Below are 26,007 nucleotides of genomic sequence, written 5' to 3'. Positions count from 1 at the left end.
GTCTTGCTGCTGATTCAGCGTCGAGGTTAATATTTCCGGTTCCACTAGGAGCTCCTTCCGCAACGCGAAATTGAAGGGAAACAGTCGGAACGTTTGAAAAAGCAGAAATTGATTAACCCGTTCGCAATTTCCCAGCCGGGAACTTCGAACGCGGAGGCAGCAGCTCCAGCGTGAAAGAAATGAAACAGTTTTAACAATGTTTGCGCAGAGACGTGGTTAATTAACAAGTTAAAATCCCAGGAGGACGTGGAAATGTTTCGTAAAATCGAGAATTTGAAAATTAAAGGAATTGGAGAACGAGAGAGAGAGAGTGGGGGAGAAAGAAAGAGAGAGTGGGGGAGAAAGAAAGAGAGAGTGAAATCGAAAGAGAGTGAGAGGGGAAGAAATCAAGAGAGAGAGAGAAAGAGAGAGAGAGAGGAATAAATCGAGGGGAGAGAAATCAAGAGAGAGAAAGAGAGCAAGAGAGAGCAACAGAGAGAGGGAGAGAGCGAGCAAAAGAGAGCAACAGAGCGCAACAGAGAGCGAGAGAGAGAGAGAAAGAGAGCAAGAAAGAGCAACAGAGAGAGAGACAGAGAGAGCAAGAGAAAGCAACAGAGAGCGAGAGAGAGCAAGAGAGTGCAACAGAGAGAGAGAGAGAGAAATCAATACGGAGAGAGAGAGAGAGAGAGAGAGAGAGAAATCAAGAGAAAGAGAGAGAGAGAAATCAAGAGAAAGAGAGCAAGAGAGAGAAATCATGAGAGAGAGAGAGAGAGAAAAATCAAGAGAGAGTGGCTGTGATATCCGAATTTTTCAATAATTTCTGCGACCGGCGGCTAATTTCGTAGTTTCGTCTGCTAATAAACGGCCGTCGCGAATTCGGAAATGGCAGTGCTGCAAGAAATAGGAAACGCTACTGCCCCAGGTATTAGTTATCGCGCTGTTTCCAGTCTATCTGGCTGTTAAAGGGAGATTCGATTTGCCGAAGGAAATTACCTCCGTCTGTTTTCAGCCGGAAACAACCCAACCCTTCGCGCGAAAAATAATGATCGCATTCGCCATTGTGCCACTGGACGTCGGACGTCCAAGGAATTAAGCTCGAGAGCTCGTTTCCACGAGCACGTGATCCGCTGTAACGAGAACGACTGATTCGTGTCGACGAACCATTCGATTCAAATCCCAGTTACTCAGACTAATTGGAATGAATCGTTTATTTACTATCCCGTCGCGTCACCATAACGAATCGCGTCGCTCACCGGAACTGTAACTTATTTTTAAACAATTTCCTCGATCGAGCCTTCTTAGTCGACAAATTCGCCGCGGTCCGAAATTACGAAAATTGAGCGAATTCTAGAAATAATTATAATATAATATTATAAAAATAATTAGTGTCAAGTGTAGTCGTTTTTTTTGTACCATTTAGAATATCGCGTGTATTTATTGTACATTCATTTGTTCGTATATTTACGTCAATATCGCGCAACTTAACGTTTGAATTTCGGTTCGAGTAGATACACTCTGCTTGAATTTTATGACATTTTTGAGGCTGTCGGTGCGTCGAAGTGTTAAATAACGTGGTTTTATCAATCATCGAAGCTCGATGTAATTGCGGCGAGTCTCGTTTTCCTGCTCGCGACGAACAATGAGCGTCATTGTTAACGAACGCGTCGATCGTTCACCGATCAAAATTCGTTGTCAGCATAATATCATTCGCAATAACGTTATCGTTCATCCCGCTGGTCGTTTTAACATATCGCGCGCCCACGGATTACATTTTCCAACAACATAAGTCAACGTTTTCGAAAACGTCACTTACGCCGTTATGATTTTAACCAGTTCAATTAACGAGAGCCCGGCGTTCGAATATTCATGCGGCGTGTCCCCGTCGCTATATTAATCTGTTCGAATTAATAGGAATTATTACGTATTCCGTTATTTTTCGAACATGATTTCGTCGACCCGCTGAATTAATTACTTGTTGAAATCGTTGGGCTCGCTGCCGTTACGTGGACGCGATTAAATTTATTGGAAAATGATTTAGGCGGCGGCCAATAATTCTCTGATAAACCGTGATGGATGTATCAGAAAATTCGTTCGGCGCTGCGTTTGGGTGCCAGCACCAGAGACAGTTGTCCAAGGGGTGTAGTTATTCGGCGGCAGGGGGAGGAGGGGACAGGACAGGTTTCGGGGGCGGTCGATATCACCGGTCGTCAAAGCGCCACACCGCGCAGTGCTACACAATCAAACTTTCGCCAGTTAGAATTGCATTTTGATTTCCAATCAATAGTCATAGCCTGTTCGGCGGCGCAGTGATTGTATACCTTTTTAAAAAGCCGCTGGGACGACGAGAGGGATTCCCTAGTGACGCCATTGTAAACATGAAGTCTGTCGATCGTACATTGTGTAAACGTGCATTTATTTAAATCGACAAATATCGCGAGCCATTATTTCGACAGAAATAGCGGTTCAACTTCTTCGGTGAATAACTGCTGCAATTTTAGCAACAGCGGTCTATAAAAATTCACTGACGCGGTTCAAATATGTATAAATAAGTTCACGGAGTTTCATAAGGATATATTGTTATGTTGGTGTAAATAAAAATTGCGAAGACATTAAGGGAATGACGAATCAAATGGGTTAACTTCTTCGGTGCATAACTATTGCAATTTCAACAATAGTCGTCTATAAAAAATCACTGAGTCAGCTGAAATATGCATAAATATGTTCACAGAGTTTCATAAGGGTATGTTGTTTTGTTGGCATAAATAAAAATTGTCATAGCAGGCCCTACGAAGACATTAACGACGAATCAAATGGGTTAACTTCTTCGGTGCATAACTATTGCAATTTCAACAATAGCCGTCTATAAAAAATGTGTTTATTAACGAAGAAATTGCCAAAATCCGGGAACATAGTAAGCGTCAAGTATTTATTCAATTAATGAAAACGCGGAGTTGGTAGATTAACTTCACAACAGCTGACAAGCATAAATCGATGCCGGTCACCGTGCCGCCTCGAAATCGTGTTTCCGGAAGTGTAGCGAGAACTTGAGTGCTCCGATATTGCTGCAGGAACTCGACAATCTTAAGTTTCGAAACTTCCAGCGAGCTCGGAAACTATCTTGAAAATTTTGAATGCCGGAGACTTGGCGGAAACGGGTAACTGCAGGTAGATGGTACATATGTACGTTATTAGGATATACCTTCGACGAACTTCGGATTTCAAGTTCTCAAATATTCGCGGATCGGCCCGGAGGAAGAAAAAAATCCGGTCTGCCGAAAGCGACGGGAACTTTATGATTGTGAAACTTTTCCGGGTAGCGCGCGATTCGCAAGAATTCCCGAAAACTTTCAGCTTTTATCAGTCGTCGTAGTTCGGAGAGGGAGCTATCTGTCGAATTTTTTCCTGAAAAACTGGAGGTCCGAATAAAACATTGTTTAATGGGCGTTCGTTACGTGGGCCTTGGACCGTGCCGCTATATATTTTTTATTTCGAAAATGGCGGCGGTGTAGTTGCCACAAAGTTTTTTCTATCTCGCTAATTGGGTTCGCTGGTGCCTGGTCATCGATGTTAGGGTACACTTCGTGAATTTTTTTCGAAGAAACTGTCATAGATAATTTAATAGGAGTTTTTGCATGTTATTAAGCAAGGTTTACGGAATGACAATATATTTTTCTGTCACTGAATTTTTCGTTACAGACGACAGGAAAAAATTATGTAATGGTTACATTTGTGGAGTACATTAGAAGCCGTGTCGACTTCGTGAATTTTTTTAGAAGAAACCGTGACAGATAACTTAATGAGAGTTTTTGCATGTTGTTAAGAAGGACATGCACTATGACAGCGTATTTTTAGCGGAGAGTAAATTTATCCTCGTGTCTGTCGGTGATTAAGTGGCTCCAGCTTGATAGCCGCGGACGTTCGCGAAACTATTTCCATTTTTGACGTGCCGACTAATTTTACCCGCGATGCAATTGGGTCGCGCCTTCGTTCGCGGTTGCTTTATTCAGGAACAGACGGCTAGTAACCTTCGGCGTTATCGCCGGCCAGGAAATACTAGGCCGGGTCTAGGCCTAGGTCAAGTCACGCCCATTAAGCTCCGCGCACCGGCACGTCACACCCGCGAGCTTCCGAGCTTTCGCCGAGACCGAAGGAGAACTTGACCTATAAAAGCTCGACGATGAACCTTGATGGCCGCGGAGCACGCGATCCCGTGATTTCAGGTGAGAGTCGACGAAGGCGCGGGTGATTTGTACAGCAACGCCCCTGAGCACTCGATTATCTTCGCGCTGGGACGGAAATCCGTGTTGTTTGTCTGCGAAACAAAGATTGTCCAGTATTTTTTAACCGAAATAGCGTCCTTCCTTCGTGAGATCGTCGCTGGAGGACACTTCGTCCTCTTTAAATCACAGTGAACACGCCCACAACCATTATTCGAGATCTGTATCCCTCGTGGGCGGGGCTAAGAACCAGCGGGCGGTGATTTCGGAGAGTAAGATAATTCTATTTGAATTCTTTGCTGAGAAATTTATCGAAATTGCCATTCGGTGGGACATTCTCTGCTTGGGAGCACAGTAGATACGCCTACGTTCGATAATTGTGGGCGTACCTTGTCGAACGTGGGCGTGTACCATTGGTAATAGGAGTGTCATGTCGGAGGTGGACGATTGTCGAGCTCTGAGACAGGTTTTCTTCTAAGATAAATGTCTTTCTAAATTTTCTTTCAGTCGATCACACACTAGACACACCTATTCCGCCCTTCGTAAATTACTTAGCCCCTCCTCTCGAAAATAGTGGGCGCGGATCTTACAGATCAGAGCTGGAATAAAATTTTAGTACTACGTTTGCGTGAAATGAAATCACTTCTCCTGTCATTAATAAAAGTGGGCGTGGCGTACATTGAATTGGGCGTGGCGTACATTGAAATGGGCGTGGCGTGCCTAGAAGGAGGCACTTTCGATCAATTTCTTGCAACTTGAATGTTCAGAAAATTATCATTATTGTTGGACTTGTTCTTCCTTCAGTTCTCTCGTTGAGTTTTCATAGTGAGCTGTCTTTCGCGTCGATCAAACGTTAACGTTTACGAACAATGCACGCGAGAGGACTCCTTTCTCGGAAATCAAACGGGAACACAGTCGGCGACAATGTATTGTTTCTTCACAGTCGAAGAATAAGCTTGCCCCGGACAGTTTTTTATAGGCAACTTTTTATAAGCGCCGGATCCGCCGAAAGAATAATGAAAACGATAACGTCAAAGCAGCTTACACGTCTCACAGCCGGACCCAGGTACACAATGACTGCACGCGCACGGCACAATGATGCCCGGAACAATGGTGCCGCGAGACAAAGGGCGGTTGCTTAAAGGAAAGCGTTAAAAATAACCAAGAAGCAAACAGCGACGCGAAAGAACCCGTGCTCGCTAATTATTTCCCTTTGGCATAACTATCCGGCCGCCCTAATTGCATCGGTTCGAACTCGGTTCACGTTTGCCGCCCGCTAACGAGAAAACCCAGAACTTTTAACACCGTATGTTAATAAAGCCCGGCCGACATTTGCCGCGCGGAGAATTTTCCGTTAAAAGACACGACGTCGACGTTTCTGCCGTGGAAGCGGTGGTAGTACCGGAAATGATTTAATTACCGGCGATTTAATTGCCGTTCCCGGCCCCGGGAAAATAAAAGCTGAAAGGCTGCCGGCTGATTGGAAAATTTCTGCTCCCCTGTCGAGTGCCCGGGAAACAGTTTTTACGTTCTATGAATAATTAATTTCAAGCAAGACTGAATCGAGGAAGTTTCAGTTAAGGCGGACGTCCTTTATAAAATCGTCGACGCAATTACAAAAATCTCGAGGCGGAGTCGTGGCCGCGGGAAATACGTTAACGGCACGCCTGCTCGCTTCTGGCTTCTCGTTTCTGCTTACAAATTGGTCTACGATACAGGTGGCCCGAAAATATCGCGAGTAACTGAAGGAGGCGATTCCTGAAGCCATTTGGAATCACTTTTTCCTCAGCGAAAATGTTCTTCGAGGCGTCGTGAACGAGTTATCAACGAAAAACGCGAACCAATCGGCTAGCGAGCGCGGCTGGCGCCCCGCCCTCGCGCCACAGCTGCTCCGGACTCGTTGTTTGATTGGTCAGTGTTTTTCGTTAATAACTCGTTCGCGGAGCCTCGGAGAGCATTTTCGCTGAGGAAAAAGTTATTTGAAATTACCTAAGGAATCTTCTGCTGTATGAATTATGAAAAAATGTCAAACGCGGAACATTTTTCATTATTGTAGAAATTATGCCAGTTTTCCCTTCGCTCAGGATCTTTTATTGCAATGTCCTTTGAAATAAAGCGCTGTTAATATCTCGGGCAAAGAGATACGGTTCGAGGGTCCTCATGAATTAGTATTTAAATTGTAGACCCTTTGAACACGTGTCACACAGTCGGCCATTAAAACGCGAATTCCTGACGGTGTGTTACACAGGGCGCTCGGATCATCGTTCTCTTTTCGGGGGGTGAATTTACTGGCGGCATGCCCAACAGCTTTCAAACACCTCTCATCGTTGCCAGAGGACACTGTTGATATTTTTCCACCCCCGATGCTGTGGGGAATGTTGGCCAATGAGCTGGCAGGCCGCTGGTTTGGCCGACAGACCTCTATCCCCGCGGCGATACAAATTCAAGTGATCATACGATTAAGGGCAGACACGTTTCCAAGGCCGTAGGGAAAAAATCGAAGGCATCGCGCCGCATCGGAACAGACTCTCGGAGGCTCGGAGAAGGTCGAAGGGTTGGCCACTGAGAAACCAGAAGCCCCGGGCCTCGGCGATTTAGGGGCGCAGGGATGCAGCGATGTTGGAGTGCTCGTCGGCGAGGAGCGACGGGAAACGTCAAAAGTAATGGGAATGGCGGAAAAAAAAGGTGAACGATCCACTCGTTGCGAGAATGCCCACTTTGCCGGATACTCGGATCGCTCGCGACCCGGAAATAAAAGGAACACGCGGGCCGATTAAAAAACCTCGTCAAGATAAATTCGGTCGAGCTGTCGACGACGCACAATGGGACGAAACCACCTGCCACTGGGTAACGAGTACTCTGAACACGTTCCGGACTGTTCAGGAAGGGAATATTATTTCTCTGAACACGTTCCGGGCCGATCAGGTCGAGTATTTATTTTTCTGAACACATTGCAAAGTCTCTGAACCTGGTACCTAATTTTCTCAACGACCTGTTCCAACATGTACCTATTTTTGTGAATACATTTCGGACTGTTCGAATAAGGTATGTGCTTTTGTGAACACATTCGAGACTGTTTAGACTGGGTACCTATCTTTTCAGACACATTTCAGACTGTTCAGACTAGGTATCTATTTATGTAAATATATTCGCCACATTTCAGACTGTTCAGACTAGATACCTATTTTTGTGAATATATTCCAGACTGTTCAGACTAGGTACCTATTTATCTGAACGTATTCCAGACTATTCAGACTAGGAACCTATTTTTCCAGACACATTTCAGACTGTTCAGACTAGCTTCCTATTTCTCTGGAATCATTTCAAACTGTTCAGACTAGATACCTATTTTTGTGAATATATTCCAGACTGTTCAGACTAAGTACCTATTTATCTGAATATATTTCAGACTATTCAGACTAGGTACCTACTTTTCCAGACACATTTCAGACTGTTCAGACCAGGTACCCATTTTTGTGAATATATTCTACCCTGTTCATACCAGGTATCTATCTTTCTCAAAACATTTCAATCCGATTGATCGAGATTCCCAAATACCTGAACACATTTGGTCCCCATCAAAGTTGCTACCAGCCAATCTGAACACATTCCAGGCAGACACAGCACGTCGCCGAATGTTTTGGCCGCATTTCAGGCCAATACGTTGGATGCCCGAGAAATTTACCGTATCCAAGAGTTAGGGTTTACGTCCGGGAATGTTGTGTCCTAGAGAGTTGGCACCGGTTCCGCCGTAGGTATATCGGTCTCAGAAAAATTGAAAGTCCCGCGTACGACGATACTTCGAGTGCCGGCTAAAACTGGCGTCGAAGGGTTCCGGTTTGTTCTATCTTAGTTCAGGCTGACATTGAGATGTTTGGAGCGATTCCAGGTTGACGAAAGATACTCCCTGTGGGCGACGGCCGACACTCTAATGTACGAAGATGCTTCGCTTTAATGGAAGTCAGCTTTCTGTTCGAAATAACCCAAATAGACCGCTAGACAAGAAAATAACTGAGCCGGATAGTTCGTCGTCGTCTTTAGACGCGGCGATAATACATTTTCATCGCTGTGGAACAACCAATTGATTTGTAGTCGCCAGGGTGTCTTCGAGATCGCTTCCAGCCACAGAATGTCGTCTCTCTTTCTGTGCAATTCGATCTCGTTACGGTTGCTCGTAGAGAAACGCGCGGCTCTCGTCGGGTAGGCATGATCCGCATAATGGTCGAAGAGACCAAGTGGCTTTTAGCGTCGAGCGATTCGTTGAACCCCGATCTATCGTCGATCCATGGAAATTTCTGCGGAACAGAGAACCTCCACGGTAACCCAGTTCACTTCTTCAGCGCGATTGCATACTCCTGTATCGCTGACAAGCGCCTAGTTCTCCCGGTGTAGCGCCACTCGTGACTAAAAGCAGATTGGAACTCCGCAGAGATCACAGAAACCAGCTCTTCCCGTCGATACGGACCATTTACCGGCATCCATTTTCATGCCGATGCTCTGACGTTAATCAAAACTTTACTGGCGAACGGTATCACAGTCTGTTTTAATTACTAGCATTCACAGAAGGTTAATTTCCGACATTCTCATCGACAATTTATCTTGAATTAAGTACATCTGGCGTGTCAAGCACACGCCCACAAGCCGGTGTCTCCGCCCATGAACGGAGAAACACGCCCAAGGTTAATAGAACACGCCCCAACTCAACAGGACACGCCTCAATTCAATAGGACATGCCCACGTTCAACAGGACACGCCCATGTTCAACAAAACACGCCCATATTAAATAGGTACCTTGTCTCAACAGCTTGGAACATTTTCAGCGCCACAAGTACCGTCTCTGAGCAGCTCGGACCGTGTTTAGAAAATTCTATATCAGTTCCAGACACTCTAAAATATTTTCACAAAATATTTACTCTATCCTATCAACCTGGAACGCATTTATAAAAATCGATACCTCGTCCGAGCAGCTTGAAATGTATTCAGAAAAATATCCACCAGATTCGGACACCTCGGAACGTGTTCAGAAAAATAATTCCTCTCTCCGATCAGCACTGGAACGTGTCCAGAAATTTCGGCTTGCCATATCTGATCCCGCTAAAGCGCATACAAAAAGAAAATCGACAGATCGGCGAATATACCGATATTACACCGCCGTTTCTCGATGCCTCGTCGTGTTCTCATGAATTCATGATCCGGCTGTTATCGTTCCGGATTAGTCTGAGACGTCGATGCGGAAAGTTCCGAGTCCCGGGGATAACAATGAATACCGAACTATTCGGTAATATCCATCGAGCGTGGCGGCGCCGTGAGCATATCGGGCCGCGATAGTTCGACCGGGGGCGCCTCAGGAACATCTAAACACCCCGGCGCCCGGAGCCTCGGCTGTTAATATTCACACGTAATTAACCGAACGCCCCGGAGCCCGAAGCCTCGGAGTTACGGGAGCTCTCTCTCTAAACTCACGGCAATTACGACGTTCCCGTCGAACTCGTAGGATGGCCCGCCACAGCCGCCGACGTCCTTATTGCACGATCCTTCTGTTTGCTCGCCGCGTTAGCGACGCCCCGCTCGTTCGCAGAGGCGTGCTCGACGAGCAAACGGGCGGACGCGTATCCTCGCGCGCGCACAAACGTCGTGCTGGATCTGCGTTTTAACGTTCGCGAGCGATTGGCAACGCGCTTAGGCTTCGCCGCGGTTTGCGCTGCCACTTCGCGCGGCCTCGCCTCGCCGAGAAACATCCCACGGATTCGAGCTTTGCTCCTTTGTCGGCCTCGCGCGGCAGCTCCTCTTGCGAATTATAAAGCCCTCTGCCAGGGAAACGTTTATTTATAAGCCGATCAATCCGCCCTTCGAGGGATTATTAAAGCCTCAAGAAAAAGAAGAGTCCTTAGCGAATATTAGCCTCGCTTCGACTGTTCCGAATGAATAAATGAAGCGGAAGACGGCTAAAAAAAGGGAGAAATAAATCGCGCAGAACGTATTGGAAAATACGGTTTTAGACCGGAGGAAAATTTTCGTGCGTTTATCGGAGTAAATGGTTTTTTCGTTCGATCTTGTCGCGGACGTGTTGCTCGTTCGCCGAGGTAACGCAGTGCTGCGTGTGGTTTTGCTGGCCGTTCGCCGCGTTTTTATCGCCGCAGCAGTAGTATAATCCTGTGCCGTGTCAGACAGTTCGCCGTGGATCTACCGATGGCGCCACGATATCGCTGGTTACCGGCTTCCACCAGTTGATAACAGAGCTGCCTTGCCCGCGAGCCCTGATTTCCTTACCATGCCGTCGTTCACAGTTTTCACAGTCGAATCCCGAATTTTCTTTTCAGTCAATAAGCAGATTACCGCGGCATTAAAAACGCTCCGCGGAACGTCCGGCTATAAATTAAACGGTCTCATTAAACGTCGAATTGACGGCGGCCGAGTTTAAAAACTGAGTTAACGGCTTCTGATCCCATAACCGCGGCTGTAAATTTCAATTTATTTTTAATTATGGGGGATATTAAACGGCGGGAACGCGGGACGGCGATAAATGACGACGGGGATTTTCGCGGGACCTGGTAAATCAATGTATGAATCCGTCGTTCGTTCTCTTGATACATCGCGGGAACGGCGCTCGTCCGAGGAAACGCGTTGCCGGGAGTCCGAGGATAAAAATTCCATTCCCTTGTAATCCCGAAAGCAGGTCAATGCTCGATGAATATATGAATGCATCGTGCAATTCCATCGCAAAATTACAAAATAACGAGCGCGGATTTCGTGACAAGGCTGTGGCCCACATACCGCACCTCGCGGGTCCAACATCCATCCGGTGACTTGGTATACCGTTTTCTAAACGGTGCCGTGGCTTCATACTAATTCGTGTATCTAGTTGCTTGAAATGTTTGGCGAATTAATTCGTACACGCACAAGAATTCGTATCTTCGAATTCTCCGAACAATCAACTTCGAGAATTTTTTTTTAACTTGACGAGTGGAGGAATCGTTATGAACAAATTCAGACGCGTTCTTCGACCTTTATTCAGACAGGAAAAAAATATTTTTTATCGAAACTTGCAGCATTTGGCAGTCGACAAATTTTTTCGAACACGTATGAATTCCTCCTGCATGGAGTTTTGATGAATGCTATGAACTTCAGGCATTTTTTGTTAATTCAACAAATGGAAAGATCGTCGCGAAAAAATTCATACGTATTCTCTGAACCTTGTTTAGAGAGGAAAAAATTATTATTTAGCAAAACTAGCGGTATTCGATAGCAGACAAAATTTTTGAATATACGTTTCATACGTAAAACGGTGAAATGACACTGTGAACTCTGGAAATTTTTAGAATCGTAACAGATGAAAGTATTGTTGTAACAAAAATTCAGACGTGTTCTTCGAGCTTTATTTAAACAGAAAAAAAATAGTTTCTTCCAAAAATTCGTGTACATCGACCGACAAAAAAAATGTTCGACGTTGCATGTCCAAGACAAAAGACTCCCGGAGGGAACGCGAATAAAAATTTCGCTTGTTTCTAAAACTGAGAAGAAGACATAGTGTGATCGCGAAAGTTCCGGCGTACAGAGAATGGCTTCGCGAGTTTGCAGGAGGCGGAGAAAAAGAATCGAAGAAACTTTGCTGTTACATCGTTCTTAAATTCGGCTGAACGACAAAGTTTCCCGGCGCGACGGCTATAATTCAGCTTTTAAGAAGTAAGGATTACTCCCGCTGGCAGTGAAGAATAAGTGCAAGAGAAAGAAGTGGTATGCCGGGGAAGGTTAGCGCGAATTCGGCCATGGAGCTACGATTAATTAAACGAACCATTAAGCACCGGTAACTGTCCGTTCGGTGGCTGCAAGAAAATAAACACGGACCGCGAGGAAAAAAGTACAGATCTGGTCTGTCGTCCAGATTGATCACGTCGTTTCTGTTCCCCTAAGTACACAAGCTTCAAGTGGCCGATGACAAATTTTCGTTACTTACGTCGGAATCTTAAATCGACGGAAATTAATTTCATTCGTATTAAGAGATAAAGGAGAAAACTCGTCTGCGCTGAGAACCGCTGGCAGCGCCTCGTATCTCACGCGACTATTTTATTTTCTCGGTCGAAAACAAAATGCGCGATGTTGCTAACTGCGATAATATCTTCTGGAGGAACGTCTGCTCTATCTTACGACGCAGTTCGACTTCATCCGAGACCTCCGGCTTCCAAAATAAATTAGAAAATGTCCGACTGAATTCTTGTCCCGCAGGTGTCGCACCAAAATATTTCTTGAATATATTTGTCTGCACTTAAAATTATTGCAAAGTATATCATCTCGCTCGGAGAAGTACGCAGAATATTTTGCATCGAAGTTCATTCCGCTGTCTTCCACGGTTCAAGCACGAGAAATTCCCGAAGTTGACATTTCGATCGCCCCATGAAAATTCAATTTCTCGGAAATCCTCGTGCCGCAGGTATCACTTGCAAATAATTTTCAAATATATTTCTAGGTACGTGAAACTATTAAAAAATATATCATTTCACTCGGGAGAGTCCGCAGAATATTTTGCATCGAAGTTTATACCGCTATCTTGCACGGTTCGAGCACGAGAAATCCCCGAAGTTCACATTTCGATCGCCTCATGAAAATTCAATTTCTCGGAAATCCTCCTGCCGCAGGTATCACTTGTAAACAATTTTTAAATATATTTCGAGACACGCAAGATCATTAAAAAATATATCGTTTGACCCGGGAGAGTCCGCAGAATATTTCGCGTTAAGAATCACGGTCCCACGTATCACGGTTTCGCCAGAAAAAATTGCCAAAGTTGGCAATAGGATCTTGCCGTAGAACTTCAATATCTCGGGAATCGTGACTGATAGGTGGAAACGTTCGATCGAAATTTATGCGGGCTGCGTCTTAGGCGTCGTAGGAGACGGATCGTGCGGCGAACATAGTAATAATCGTGCGGGCCACAGGATTTTCTGGCGGCGAGTGATTTATGGTTTCCCTTGGCGGATGGAGGGCGAAGTTTCTAGTAGTTGCGCAGCCGATGCGGCCAGGTGCGCGACGCGTTTTCGCGCCGGAATATCCGGATTTGGCGAACAGCCTGCGCCCGAATTATAACTGCTTATGATTCATGTCGGGTGTTGGATCACGCGTCAGCCGCGCGGCCGTTGCCAACATATCGTACGGGCGTGAGAAAAATCGGTCGGAACGGAACGGAACGGGCCGGGCCGGGCCGGGCTGGGGACGGGCCGCGTCGAAGTTGGCCACCGCGTGCCGCGGGACCGCGGTTCCCGAAATACGGTCATTATAATTGGCCCCCGTGACTCCCACGATTTATATTCGCGGCGCGAAAATTTCTTGTTTACGATAAATAATCGGCGACCTTCCGGCGGCGACTCGTCGCGATCAAGGCGGTCTAAACATAACCTCTGTCGCACGGGATCCACGTCCTCACTCCTCCGTACTTTATGTGCCGCTCGTGAAAACAGTTCTTTGCACCTTCGAGCATCGTCGGCGTTCATCGGACCGTCTAGTCTCAACAATGAATACTATTTCTCGCATAGTTGGCGACCAACTGTTTATTGACGAAAATAGGGACAATGGTCGTTGAACTTTGCTCGGGTCGAACTGTTCTCCGATGAGATGACCGTTTAATCTCTTCGTTTACGATCGTTCAGACTGTAAAGATTCGTTGATGAATTATTTATATATTTTAACGCTCGTGAAAAATCAGAATTAATGTCTTATCGTTACCTTTATGAATTAGTATGGAACGGTTGCTTTTAGTGCGTCGTAAATCTAGTCTTAGGCCAGGCCGAATCCAATCCTGACTCAACATAACTTAGACCCGACCTAACGTAGACTTGGCAAGACCCAGACCTATCGCAAGCCGCAGCAAATATAACTGAAACATCAGCTGATCCAGAACTCAATTTAAACCGCTATCTAATGTCAACCAAAACTAATTCTGACTTAAATGAGACGTAAAGTAGTCTCAAACCAGACTTGAAACCCAGAACTAACCCAGACTTAAATTCGAGAACTGATTTAGACTTAAAATCCAGAAATAACCCAGACTTAAATTCGAGAGCTAACCTAGACTTAAAATCCTGAACTAACCTAGAATTAAAATCTAGAACTAACCCAGATTTAAATTCGAGAACTAACCTAGACTTAAAATCCAGAACTAACCCAGACTTAAATTCGAGATCAAACCTGGACTTAAAATCTAGAACTAACCCAGACTTAAATTCGAGAGCTAAGCTAGACTTAAAATCCAGAACTAACCCAGACTTAAATTCTAGATCTAACCTAGACTTAAAATTTAGAATTAACCCAGACTCTCTCTCTTAAATTCTAGAACAAATCTAGACCTAAAATCTAGAATTAACCCAAACTTAAATTTGAGAACCAATCTAGCCTTAAATCTGAGAACTAACTTCGAGTTAAAACTCCGAGAGCCCTAGCTCATTGTCCGTCGTCGAAGATCTCCGTGACAAGATAGCCGAGTTTTGACAACCATGACACATTTTTTCCTCGGAACCTAAACACTCCTTTGCCAGGGTTGGTGGACCTCGACCCGGTTCGCGCGCGCGCAAGCACGACGCACGCAGAGCGGTTGAATCACGAGTGTTGGCACCGGGCACCCGTTATGTTAATCAGCGTTCGCCATAATTTTGTAAACATTGCCGCCGCCCGGTTGGTCAGCAACACGTGTCGCCGATGAAATGAACGATCCAACGCGGATCCCATCGATCCGCGTTGCGACTCCGCGGTTTCATGGAACGCGGCTCTCCGTTAATCGTTCCGGGGATTATGAAACGGGACGCGAATGACTCCGCGACGATAGATCACGCGCATTCCCGATGACTCCAAGGGGTCGACGCGTGACAGCCCCTTGCGCAGCTGCCAAACGAAACATCGCCGCTCCGTTTCTTGGACCGCGGCTCCGGATCGCAGATTTTAATGCGGGCCGGCGCGACACGGCGCGACTCCGGTCTCCGGAATTCCGCGCCGGCTCCCGGAATTTCGGGCGCGATCCGATCCGCGTGGCGGTCATTTTTCTCGCGACAGTGATCGCGGACACGTGTGGGAGAAAAATTCATTGCCGTGACGTCGGGCCGACCTGTAAAATGTGACTCGGCGCGCGCCGCGCGACGTGCCAAACGGACTATATAAAAAATTCCCTCGACGCGACAACCAGCGTCGCAGTGGCGCTCAATTTTCGACGGGGGAGACAAATTGGGAGCGCGACGGGGCGAGAGAAAAATCGCGGACGATGGGCGTGGAAAAATATTAGCGGGAACGGGGAGAAAAAGAAAAATTGGAATTCGTTGGGAAAAAGAGAAATTGCGTAGCTAGAAGTTATCTAAAAAAATTGCTTCCACAAGCGGAAGGGTTTGTGCCCGTCATGGAAACAAAACTCGACACCTAAAGTGGGCGTAAAGTAGGCTTGGTTTAATTTTTAATTTGAATCGTCGCGCGAAAAAATTAAATCAGAAGGAATAGAGAAACAGAGAAAGTACAATGCAAATAGTTTAAACAAAATTGCTTGCTAGAGTTCAGCGTGGAAACCACGCCCACTATGGTGACGAGATGGCCGGGCTCCTCCCACCGAGCCACGCCCCATCTCCCGCGCCAGTCAGGAGAGCGTCCGCCCCTCCTTCGCGGCCCAGGTTGGGCGGGGATACGACTCGGGGCGTGGCCTCCTCCTACATTACGCTCTCAGCGTCTCTGTATCGCTTTCTGACTCTTCGTATTCTTTCTATACCCAAGGACAGATCTAAACGCGTACGGTTCCCAGTTATTTTTGACTGTTCAGTCGTAGACAAATTATCGCGAATTCCACAGAAAATGTGGTCTTGGAAAGTGGTCGAAATTGCGAAATATGTTGCAATTCACATTCCACTTTGCGGTTTCTTTAGTCCCGGCAAAATTTACCTACACTTTGTACGGAATCCGGCAATATTTCAGAGAAAACGATACACAAAAGTCACGTTGGCCTCGCGACAGGGAAAATCCGTGGAAAACCGTGGAAAGTCGATTTCCCGGGAAAGCCGCGGACGGGCCCATTAACAAATGGGCGGCACGGAACAAACGGCGCGTACGTGGGAAAAGCGACGCGCCCGTTCAAAATAATTCGACTCGCACTATAAATACAATGCGGCGTTCAGTGCCGCGCGGCGCGTCGCGAAGTTCAGAAGCTTATCTGACGCGTGTTCGGCGCTACCGATCGGTTGATGCCTCTCTCTGATAACGCGACCACGGCCCGCCGGAACTCTCCCACGGCCTGTTGTGCACCGCCCTGTTTCCGGCCCGAAACGGAACCGAGCGCGATTCGCGCGAATTCGTCGCCGAGTGCGAAGTGAATGCAGCTTTTTCCATTTCCCAACGGTAGAATCGAATTTTCCGCCGGTGACGCATGGTGTCCGCTCACTGCGGCGCGTAAAGTGACCGCCATGGTGCACGAAGTGTCCGCTACGGTGCATGAAACTCTCGAGTGTCACCTGTGAATCCGGAACCCGCGATTCGTCGCGGTTTAAAAAAATTCCACGGTTAATTCTCCTCGCGAAAATATCGGCTCTCGATGTTCAGCGTCGTTAAAAAATTCCGCGGTTAATCGAATTTGCAACAATATTAACTATAGATATTCCCGGAAAGGGATCGACTTAGAATTTACGCAGTGCAACAAATTCTGTGGTCGATTGATCGTGCAAAAATATTCCAAAAATACTGAATCATCGATAATAATCGACTGAAAATATTCCGAAAAAGTGAGAGTTTCGGTGGACCCTGAAATCGCCCTAATCGACCGACTGGTCCTATGGGATTTTAGCGGAAGTATCGACAGTTTCGAGTGCTGGTCGAGCCGCGAATATTTGCCGCCTGTTGCGGGTACGATTTTTCATCGCCGCGAAAGCGAATGGCGGACGTTAATTAGGGACAGCGAACCCTAAGTCCGTCCGATGAATCACGATGCACGCCGGCCACGTGGTGGCAGAGGGTAAAGTTCGCCGTTCACGGCCAGTTTAATCACGGTCTGGAAGATTTGTTGGGGACACGTGTCGCGACATGGAGAGGCTCAGCGTCGCGGAAACATTGCGCAGGAAAGATAAGAGAAGACGCAGGGGTTGGACGGTGGTGGTCGGCCATGAAGTGCGGTGAGTATAAATCACCCGTGTCCCGCTCTTATCAGAAAAGGGGTAGCACGCCCGAAGAGGCTGCGTTCCGCGAACAATGATGGAGCGGTCGCATAAATTTCGCAGATTAATCTGCGACTGCGAAACGTCTTTGTTGCGACTGTTCACCCTCGTGGTAATGACCTCGTTCTCGGAGCGATAAAATGCTCTCGCGGTTCTACGGTCTCTTTGTGATTTCTCTAGGGCTCGATTCTGTTTTTTCTTTTTTTTTAAAGAACTAGATTTTACATGTTTGCGGATAGGAAACGGTGTTTCGTCGCGATCGGACACGGAAATGAAAGAAAAATGTATTTCCTGTTTTATTAATGTTTTCGTTGTAAAATATCGATGTGTAAACACGTTGGAAAAGTTTCGCAATGTTGCCGCATCGGTTCGTTGAAATTATTAAAAGACGAAATACATTTTTCCTTAATTTCTGTTTTTTCGATTCGGTTGGACAATATTTATCTTGCATAAAGCACCACAGTTTAATAATTGATTAAAAACGTATTTTTTCTTTGAAAAATGCCATAGTCTAGACACATGGGAAAAATTTCGCAACGTTGCCACATCCTCCTCGGTTCGTTGAAATTATTAAAAGACGAAGTAGATTTTTTTATCATTTTTCTTCAATCTTACGATTCAGTTGGACAATATTTATTTCGCAAATATATATTTTCTTTACAAAACACCGAAGTGTAGAGAAATTAGAAAATGCTGAAAATATTGCAACCTCCTCTTCGATTTACTAAAATCATTAAAAGTGTGAACACATTTTTAATTAATTTTTCTATTTTATAATTGAGTTGGAGGATTTGAATTTTGCACGAAGAACCAGAGATTGCTAAATAGATACCGGAAGGTAACTTGGTTCGTCGTAGAGGAGGAAGTCTCGCATGGTTAGTCGAGATTGCTGGCTAATGTTCGTGAAACGTCGGTAAAGCGAGAGCAGCTGGTAAATTTTTGAGTTGGACAGCGCTGCCACCTTCGGCAGCTTTTCGAAAGCTCGTCGCGCATCCTTGATCCCGCGCCGCAGAGATTTGATCAATAGCCTCGGTTACGATCCACCATATCTTCTCACGTGCAGCTTGCAAGTGGCGATAAAATGTCGATTGACCTACTTCGAATGGGCCGGATGGGATTTTTTTTTATGTCGGGGCAATATCGCCGTTTCCTTGAACTTCGTTCGATTCTGGTGCGAAGCTTTATATTTTGCACGATTCGACAGAGCTTTTTATAGTTCGCATTGTATATGATTGCACGTGTACCGTATACTTTATAATTAGTATTATAAACAGAATTTTAAATATATAAAATCTATTTGATCGATATATAATACTTGGATATTTTATATAATTACAAATATATTTTATAATTGATGACAGAACTGATATTTGTGCTTTCTTTTAGCACAATTTTATAATTAGTGTTATAAACAGAATTTTAGATGTATAAAATCTATTTGATTTATATATAATACTTGGATATATTTTATAATTATAAATATATTTTATAATTGATGACAAAATTGATATTTGTGCTGTCTTTTAGCACAATTTTATAATTAGTATTATAAACAAAAATTTAGATGTATAAAATCTATTTGATTTATATAAAATACTTGGATATTTGTGCCTTCCTTTAGCAAGTCTGACTAAATACTGTCTTATTCTACTTGATGATTATTTTTCTATCACATAAAACTAACTACATACATGTTTATTAATATACGCAATAAATTACTAGTTCTCTTTAGAAATAAAAGTATCCTCAAGTAGAATAAGCCAGCATACGATCAGACACGTCACAAAACTGAGATATCAAGATATTCCATAAAAAATTAAAAAATACATTACAAAATATATTATCCAAATAAAAAATTCACGAATTCTACACACACAAAATATTGTTCGCCAACATAAAAAATTAGTTAAACATCGTTCGCGCTATATTTGCTCGTACGTTTAATCGAACGAACTTCTTCGACGGATCTACAAGGCTTGATCGGTACGGCTCGATCACCGACGATTATTTATATGCCGGTTATAAATATTTGTATCTATAAAAATCCCCGAGTGCATTCTACTGCACCGGGACGCGTTTTAAAATTACTCGCGTAGAGCCTTCTTTGGACGGCGAACGACGGCGTGCACGCGCTGCAATTTTATAGGCCCTTTGATGACAGAGCGCCGCCGTTATTTATTCGAGGAAACGAGGAGAAGCATCGCGCCGCGATAGATCGAGCCTGCCTCTCGCGTTACGAATTTCGGTCGGCCAATATTTGCTTACCAACGAGAAACACCAACCAGCAAGCCAAACACTCCGCGACGTGTTCGATAGTCGCGGCGCTCGTTCGCGCCGAGTTTTAAATTCTTGATCGATAACCAGAAGGGCGACGGAAGTCGCGCGATTTCGATCGAGTCTGCGTTCGTTGTTGTTCGATGGTCTCTATCGTTGATATTGCGGTAACGAAGAGTCGAGAGGAAGCCGATAGTCGAGATAAAATGCTGATAGCCGAGTGAAGCGTGCAAGCAACAACCTCGAGATTGCTATTAAAAATACCTTCACTTAAAAAATAATATATATATTATTATATTATATTATATTATATTATATTATATTATATTATATTATATTATATTATATTATATTATATTATATTATATTATATTATATTATATTATATTATATTATATTGTATTGTATTGTATTATATTATATTATATTATATTATATTATATTATATTATATTATATTATATTATATTATATTATATTATATTATATTATATTATATTATATTATATTATATTATATTATATTATATTATATTATATTATATTATATTATATTATGTTATATTATATTATATTATATTATTATATAACTCTTAATATATATAATATATTAATATAATATAATATAATACAATATAATATAGTATAATATAAATAATCAATAACATCGTTCAAAATCTACTCTATTTAAAAAATTAGTCGCATCGTTTAAAATATAATCCATTAAAAAAAATTCATTATAATAATCCATTTTAAAAAAAGACGAACAACACGGTTCAAACTCTATCCATAGAAAAATATATTAACAACGTCGTCGAAAGTCCAGTACATTTAAAAAATTATCAGCAACGTTCGAAATCTAATCACCGGTCGATTCAATTACTCTCCATTCGATTACGATGTTACGGAAACTCTCGGCCGAGTGTTATCGCGCAGTATATCGGAGCCTGTTCGATGGTTCGCCTCGATGGTAGAAATGTTTAAAAACCAAACGAAGGGTGCGGACTCTCGTCGGACGATTTTGTTGTAACACGAGACTGTTCCTGTTCAGCAGTTCGAGGAATTTCACGTAGCAGAGGGTCTTACCTTTAAATGTGAAACGTTGCACACCGTGAATTAGGTCAGTAGATTCAGACAGGCAAAGGCCAGACATGAGGAATTGCTAATTGCCTTTCGGGTTCGCCGCGACACGTGGTTGTTTCCATTCCCACGGCCATCTTGAATGCGATCTATCGTGACTCGAAAAGATCATGCGGCATCGAAGACGCCATTAATCGATTCAGTGGAGCGTGCACGTGCTCGGTCGGACGCGCGTGCGGATTTACACAGAAAATAAATTAACTCGGAATGTCTTCGAGAGTCGTGGCGAAAAGTTATTTTGTAAAGGGTCGACGGAATGGCGCGGAGATTTCGTATGTTTCATTCGCACGGTTTACGAGGTTCGGTTTAATTCATTCATCCCGCGAACGTTGCTCGCAATTAACTCCGTTTAGGTGAATTTATCTCCTCCGCGGGGACGGCACGGTCCGAAAAATTTATTACGCCGGAATTTAACTGCCGTGTAAAGAAAGAGATGGACCAATTCCCCCGCTGCATTACGACTTTAAGTATCGTTTTTTATAAGTAATATCTCACGGCGCCGCCTGAGAGAAAAATTATGGCTCGGCCCAGTTTTACCAGCCCTCGGGATTTATGGATTAGCATTAGACCACGCGGAGCTGTCTGTACGTTGCCCACAATTTCGGGCATTTCGGACAACACCCGACGCTGATCAACGAGCCCGAAATTTCATCGGAGTTCGTCATTTCGACGGCGTTGAATGAATTCCCAATTTCGGGAATCCGCCAGCGCCATCTACGGGGCGCTCTCACGCGGAGATCGACAGTGTACCATGGGAGAGCGCGCGAGCACCCGAAAACGGTAGAAAATATTTGCGTGTTGAAATCATATATTTATGAACAATTACTTTTTCTCGCAGCGAGGCTTTCTGCTCTGTTCGACAAAATTGTAGCGTAGAAAAATCTTCGATAAAATTTGGCCGACTTCGACCGACGATAACTCCGTGAAAAATCGTCGCAACACGATGACTCTTTTTTTAAATTAAAGCTTGACATCTCTGCTTTAAGATGCCGTCGCTGGATTTCAAGTTTGATTTACCATCGCGACTGTAACCATTTAAACGTGAAGCCATGTGTGTCTTACTTAAAAATGCCAAGTTTGACAAGGGTTATTTTAAAGTGCTGTAACTTCGCGAAAAAAAATCGCAGCTAGGTTTCTTTTTTCTTAATTTAAAGAGGAAGAATAGAACTTTATTCGAATGTAACCGGCATCCCCGTAAAAAATTTTACGAGGTCCGTGAAATTCCTCAAACTTGACTATTTTCGATGTAACAATAATTTTCAACACGGCCTCACATTTAAAGGGTTACAGTGGCGAGGGTACATCAAAATTAAAATCCAGGAACGGTATCTCAAAGTAGCGGTTTCGAGCTTTAATTTAAAAGAAAATTCATCATCCTACGATAATTTATCGCGGAGATATCGTCGGTAAAAGTTGGCCAAGTTTTATCAAAACTTTGTCCATGGTATAATCCTTTTGAGCACTATACTCTGTGATCTGTTTAATATAGAATATATTACAAAAGCCACGTTTTAACAATGTCTTTAAATGAAAATGTAATTAAAGAATGAAAGCAATTTAGCAGCAATCTTATCAGAAACAATTACTGCGGCGTTCCTGCCTGGCAGCGGCGAGAGCAAAATTTCCCACGAAAACCGTCGCCTTTTCCGACCCACTTGCGTCCTTAATTACGTATTGGCTGCTTAATTGATTTATCGATCAGCCGACACCGTTAATCGGATTACGCTGCCGATGGCTTAAGTATCGTGCCATAATCCGTGGAAGAATTAATGACAGGTTAACTTTTTCCTTTATCGAGAAAAGCCTGTCTGAATTTTGCATTAACTCTTACGCGGGCAACCAGAGCTTTTACGGTCGCCTAGCAACCAGGATACACGGCTCCCAATCTACGTTATCTCTAAATTCTTACCGTACGACGATTTCTTTGATTTTACAAGTTTTTCCGAATTTTCCTCTCCGATAGTGAGAATAATGCTGATTTAAACAATTCAAAAATATTTCTGAAATGCAATTTACTCATTTGATTCTTCAAAGTCGATGTCTCCATGTGCACGTAATATTTTTTACAATGGTCCACGCAAGTACTCGAATTACCTTTCAACAATATTTGTACCGGAGAGGTCAAAGGGCACTTGCAAAGATTTTAATAAGTCAATAACCACCTAGAGTGAAATTTTAATGTTAATTTTTCCCGAAGTTCAATCAGGCTTTTTGTCGACTAATTGTTCGACTTCTCCTATAAAGATGGTAAAAATAATTGTTAGTAAAATAAAATTATATTTTATTGAAAATAAAGATACAACGTTTCTGCTGCGAGCGAGAACGCCGAATTGGAATTACACGTATTTCGCATCAGAGCTCTCACGGTATGTTCGTCGATGCATGATCAGCAGGCGGAACAGTAAGCGGTGCGAAACAGGGTAAAATAATTATTGGATTGTGCGAAGGGCGCCTTAATTCTCGCGACACGTCTAGCAGCTTAAAACAACATTACGTGTCCCGGAGCGGGCCACTCGGGGTCTCCGTGTCTGTCTCCGTCTATTTGCTCTACTTAATGATTCCCGTCATGCGACGGTCTTCCTTTGAAATTTCCTCGCAGCAGGATCGAGAGCCCGGCGTGTTGTCCTCGGGCGATCTCCGAGTAGCGGTTCGCGATTATACAGGCGAACGAAGAAATTCCGCAAGTTTGGCCCTCGAGGCTGCGAGACTTTAGATCGCGCACGGAAAATATTTTCAACCTGGAGATGCACCGTATTCAGCTTCGCGCGACGATATTATGGAACATCATCAATTACGGTGGGAAACTGGATTAAAATCACATTGGACGATGTTTGAAAAATGTTGTCGGCGTGGCGAATGAGATCGGAGAGTGTTCGAGGTAAATGATTTTTTCGAGGATGTAACTTGCGAATTTTCCTTGAGTAGATAATTAAACGGTTGACCGGTTCATTCATTGACAAGTTCACTGAGGTCTAATAAAGTTCACTGAGGTTTAATGAAGTTCAATGAGGTCTGCTGAAGTTCACTGAGGACTGCTAAAGTTCACTGAGATCTAATGAAGTTCACCGAGGTCTGCTGAAGTTCACTGAGGCCTAATGAAGTTCACTGAGGTCGGCTGAAGCTCGTTGAGGTCTACTAAAGTTCACTGAGGCCTAATGAAGTTCACTGAGGTCTAATGAAGTTCACCGAGGTCTAATGAAGTTCACCGAGGTCTAATGAAGTTCACCGAGGTCTGCTGAAGTTCACTGAGGTCTACTGAAGTTCACCGAGGCCTAATGAAGTTCACTGAGGTCTGCTGAAGCTCGCTGAGGTCTACTAAAGTTCACTGAGGCCTAATGAAGTTCACTGAGGTCTACTGAAGTTCATTTAGGTACACTGAAGTTCACTGAGGTCTACTGTAGTTCACTCAAGTCTGCAAAAGTTCACTGAGGTCTACTGAAGTGCACTGAGGTTTACTGAAGTTCACTGAGGTCTGCTGAAGTTGACTCAGATCTAATACAATTTATTGAGGTTTACTAAAGCTCATTAAGGTCAACTGAAGTTAATGAGCTTTAGTAAACCTCAATAAATTGTATTAGATCTGAGTCAACTTCAGTTCATCAAGATCTGCTAATGTTCATTGAAATCTAGTGAGGCCCACTAGAGTTCAATGTAAAACAGTGAACTTCAATGAAATTCGATGTTCTCCAACAACGTTCACTGAGGTCTGCTAACGTCAACTGAGGCCCATTGAAATCCACTGAGGTATATTAAGGTCAATTCGGGTATATTCAAATCAGTCGTGGTCCATTGAAGTCCACCGAAGTCTAGTGAAAGCTAATGAAGCTCAACGAGGGCCAATAAAGTCCAGTGAAGTTTACTTTGGTCTTGTTGAAGCCCATTGACATCAATTCGAGGTCCATTGAGTTCCACCGATGTGTAACGAACTACAATGAAGACGATAAAGTTCAGTCTGGTTCAGTGAAGCTCCATGAGGTTCAATATTCCCCAATAAAGTTTAAATTGATCCATTGAGGTCCATTAAGTTCTCTTAAAGTCCAGTGATGTTCATTAAGTTCAATTGAAGTACAATGATGTTCAGCGAGGTCAAACAAATATTTTCAACTGGAAGTAGCACAGTTTTCAGTTTCACGTGACGCAACAACGTGAATTACTACCGGAAAAAGGATTAAAATCGCATTAGAGGATGTTTGAAAATTTCCTATCAACACGGCGAACACGATCGAAGGGAATACGTCGGTATTTTTTATTAAAATTCAATTGTACGAACCGGAGAGCTGGTTAGCATTCGGACGTTTGTATTGCCGTGCTGCGCTGTCAATTAAACATGTTATTCCATTTGTTGATCTTCCGCTTGCAGTGGGTTTTTGATACCGCGTTTCTGCGTCGCCGGGCGTTATCGTATTTCGCGTTGAGCTTTTAGCTGGCAAACGGTTCCATTAACCGGCCATGTTCCAGCTCCACGTAACGGATACAACGCTCTGCCGCGATCACTCCAGTCTACCCGCTTTATTTTTTCGGCAAATGCTGATCGCTGGAAAATCGAATGCGAAATCTTTGTTTCTTTGCGTCCGGAAATGAAGGAAAGCCGGCGTTCGTTTCGTGCATTTACGTTCAGTCGCAAGGCGGTAAAAAGTCGCCAGATGAAGCATATCGTAATTAAAACTCGGTTATGCAGCTAGCTGCTCGTTCCAGCAAAGGGATAAACTTTTAATGTCGTTAAAAGCCGGTTGCTTTATTTCCTTTGGCTGTCATCGTCGGGTCTCCGCTTCCGGCAACTTGAATTTCTCGCTAAATACATTAAATCCATGCCCGAGCTTGACGCGCAGCAACTCTGACAGCCTTTTTCGAAAGCAGAATGCCAAAGGCCCTCGTCAATCCACCGTAAAGCATCGCGACTTCCACGTAATTCCGATCATTTTATTATGCTTCGACGTTTTCCCGTTTTCGAGGCGCTGCGAAATTTTCCTCGCCGGTTCGATCTGGTCTATCGAGGTCCATTGGGATCAATTTATATTCATGCAGGTATATTCGGAACCAACAAAAGTCTATTGGAGACCCATACGGCCTGTTGGAATACAATAATGTCGAACGAGGTCCAGTAAGATGAAATGAAGACCAATAAGGACTAGCGAAGTCCAATAAGGACGAATAATATCTGCAAAACTTTTAGTGAGGTCAACTGAGGTTCACTGGACTCTAGTGAAATTCATTGAGGTTTACTGAAGTTCAC

The 26,007-nt window shown here is 44.0% G+C and overlaps 1 protein-coding gene across 6 annotated transcripts in view; it reads left to right on the top strand.

Annotated features, from left to right (window-relative positions):
- dnc (phosphodiesterase dunce) overlaps positions 1-26,007 on the top strand; it is a 540,449-nt gene that overhangs the window by 287,738 nt on the left and 226,704 nt on the right. The window contains exon 1 of one of the 6 annotated variants that reach the window (XM_076521362.1): positions 17,155-17,320. The exons of the other annotated variants lie outside the window; for them this stretch is intronic. Coding sequence (XP_076377477.1) covers positions 17,232-17,320 — 89 coding nt within the window. The 5' untranslated portion in view covers positions 17,155-17,231. Of the gene's footprint in view, positions 1-17,154; positions 17,321-26,007 lie in introns of those variants that run through there. 6 annotated transcript variants of the gene reach the window in all.

This window comes from Megalopta genalis, chromosome 5 (assembly GCF_051020955.1).
Source record: "Megalopta genalis isolate 19385.01 chromosome 5, iyMegGena1_principal, whole genome shotgun sequence".
Classification (NCBI taxonomy): domain Eukaryota; kingdom Metazoa; phylum Arthropoda; class Insecta; order Hymenoptera; family Halictidae; genus Megalopta; species Megalopta genalis.
The sequence above is the reverse complement of the archived record's forward strand: the minus strand, read 5'-3'. Positions and strand labels throughout refer to the sequence as shown.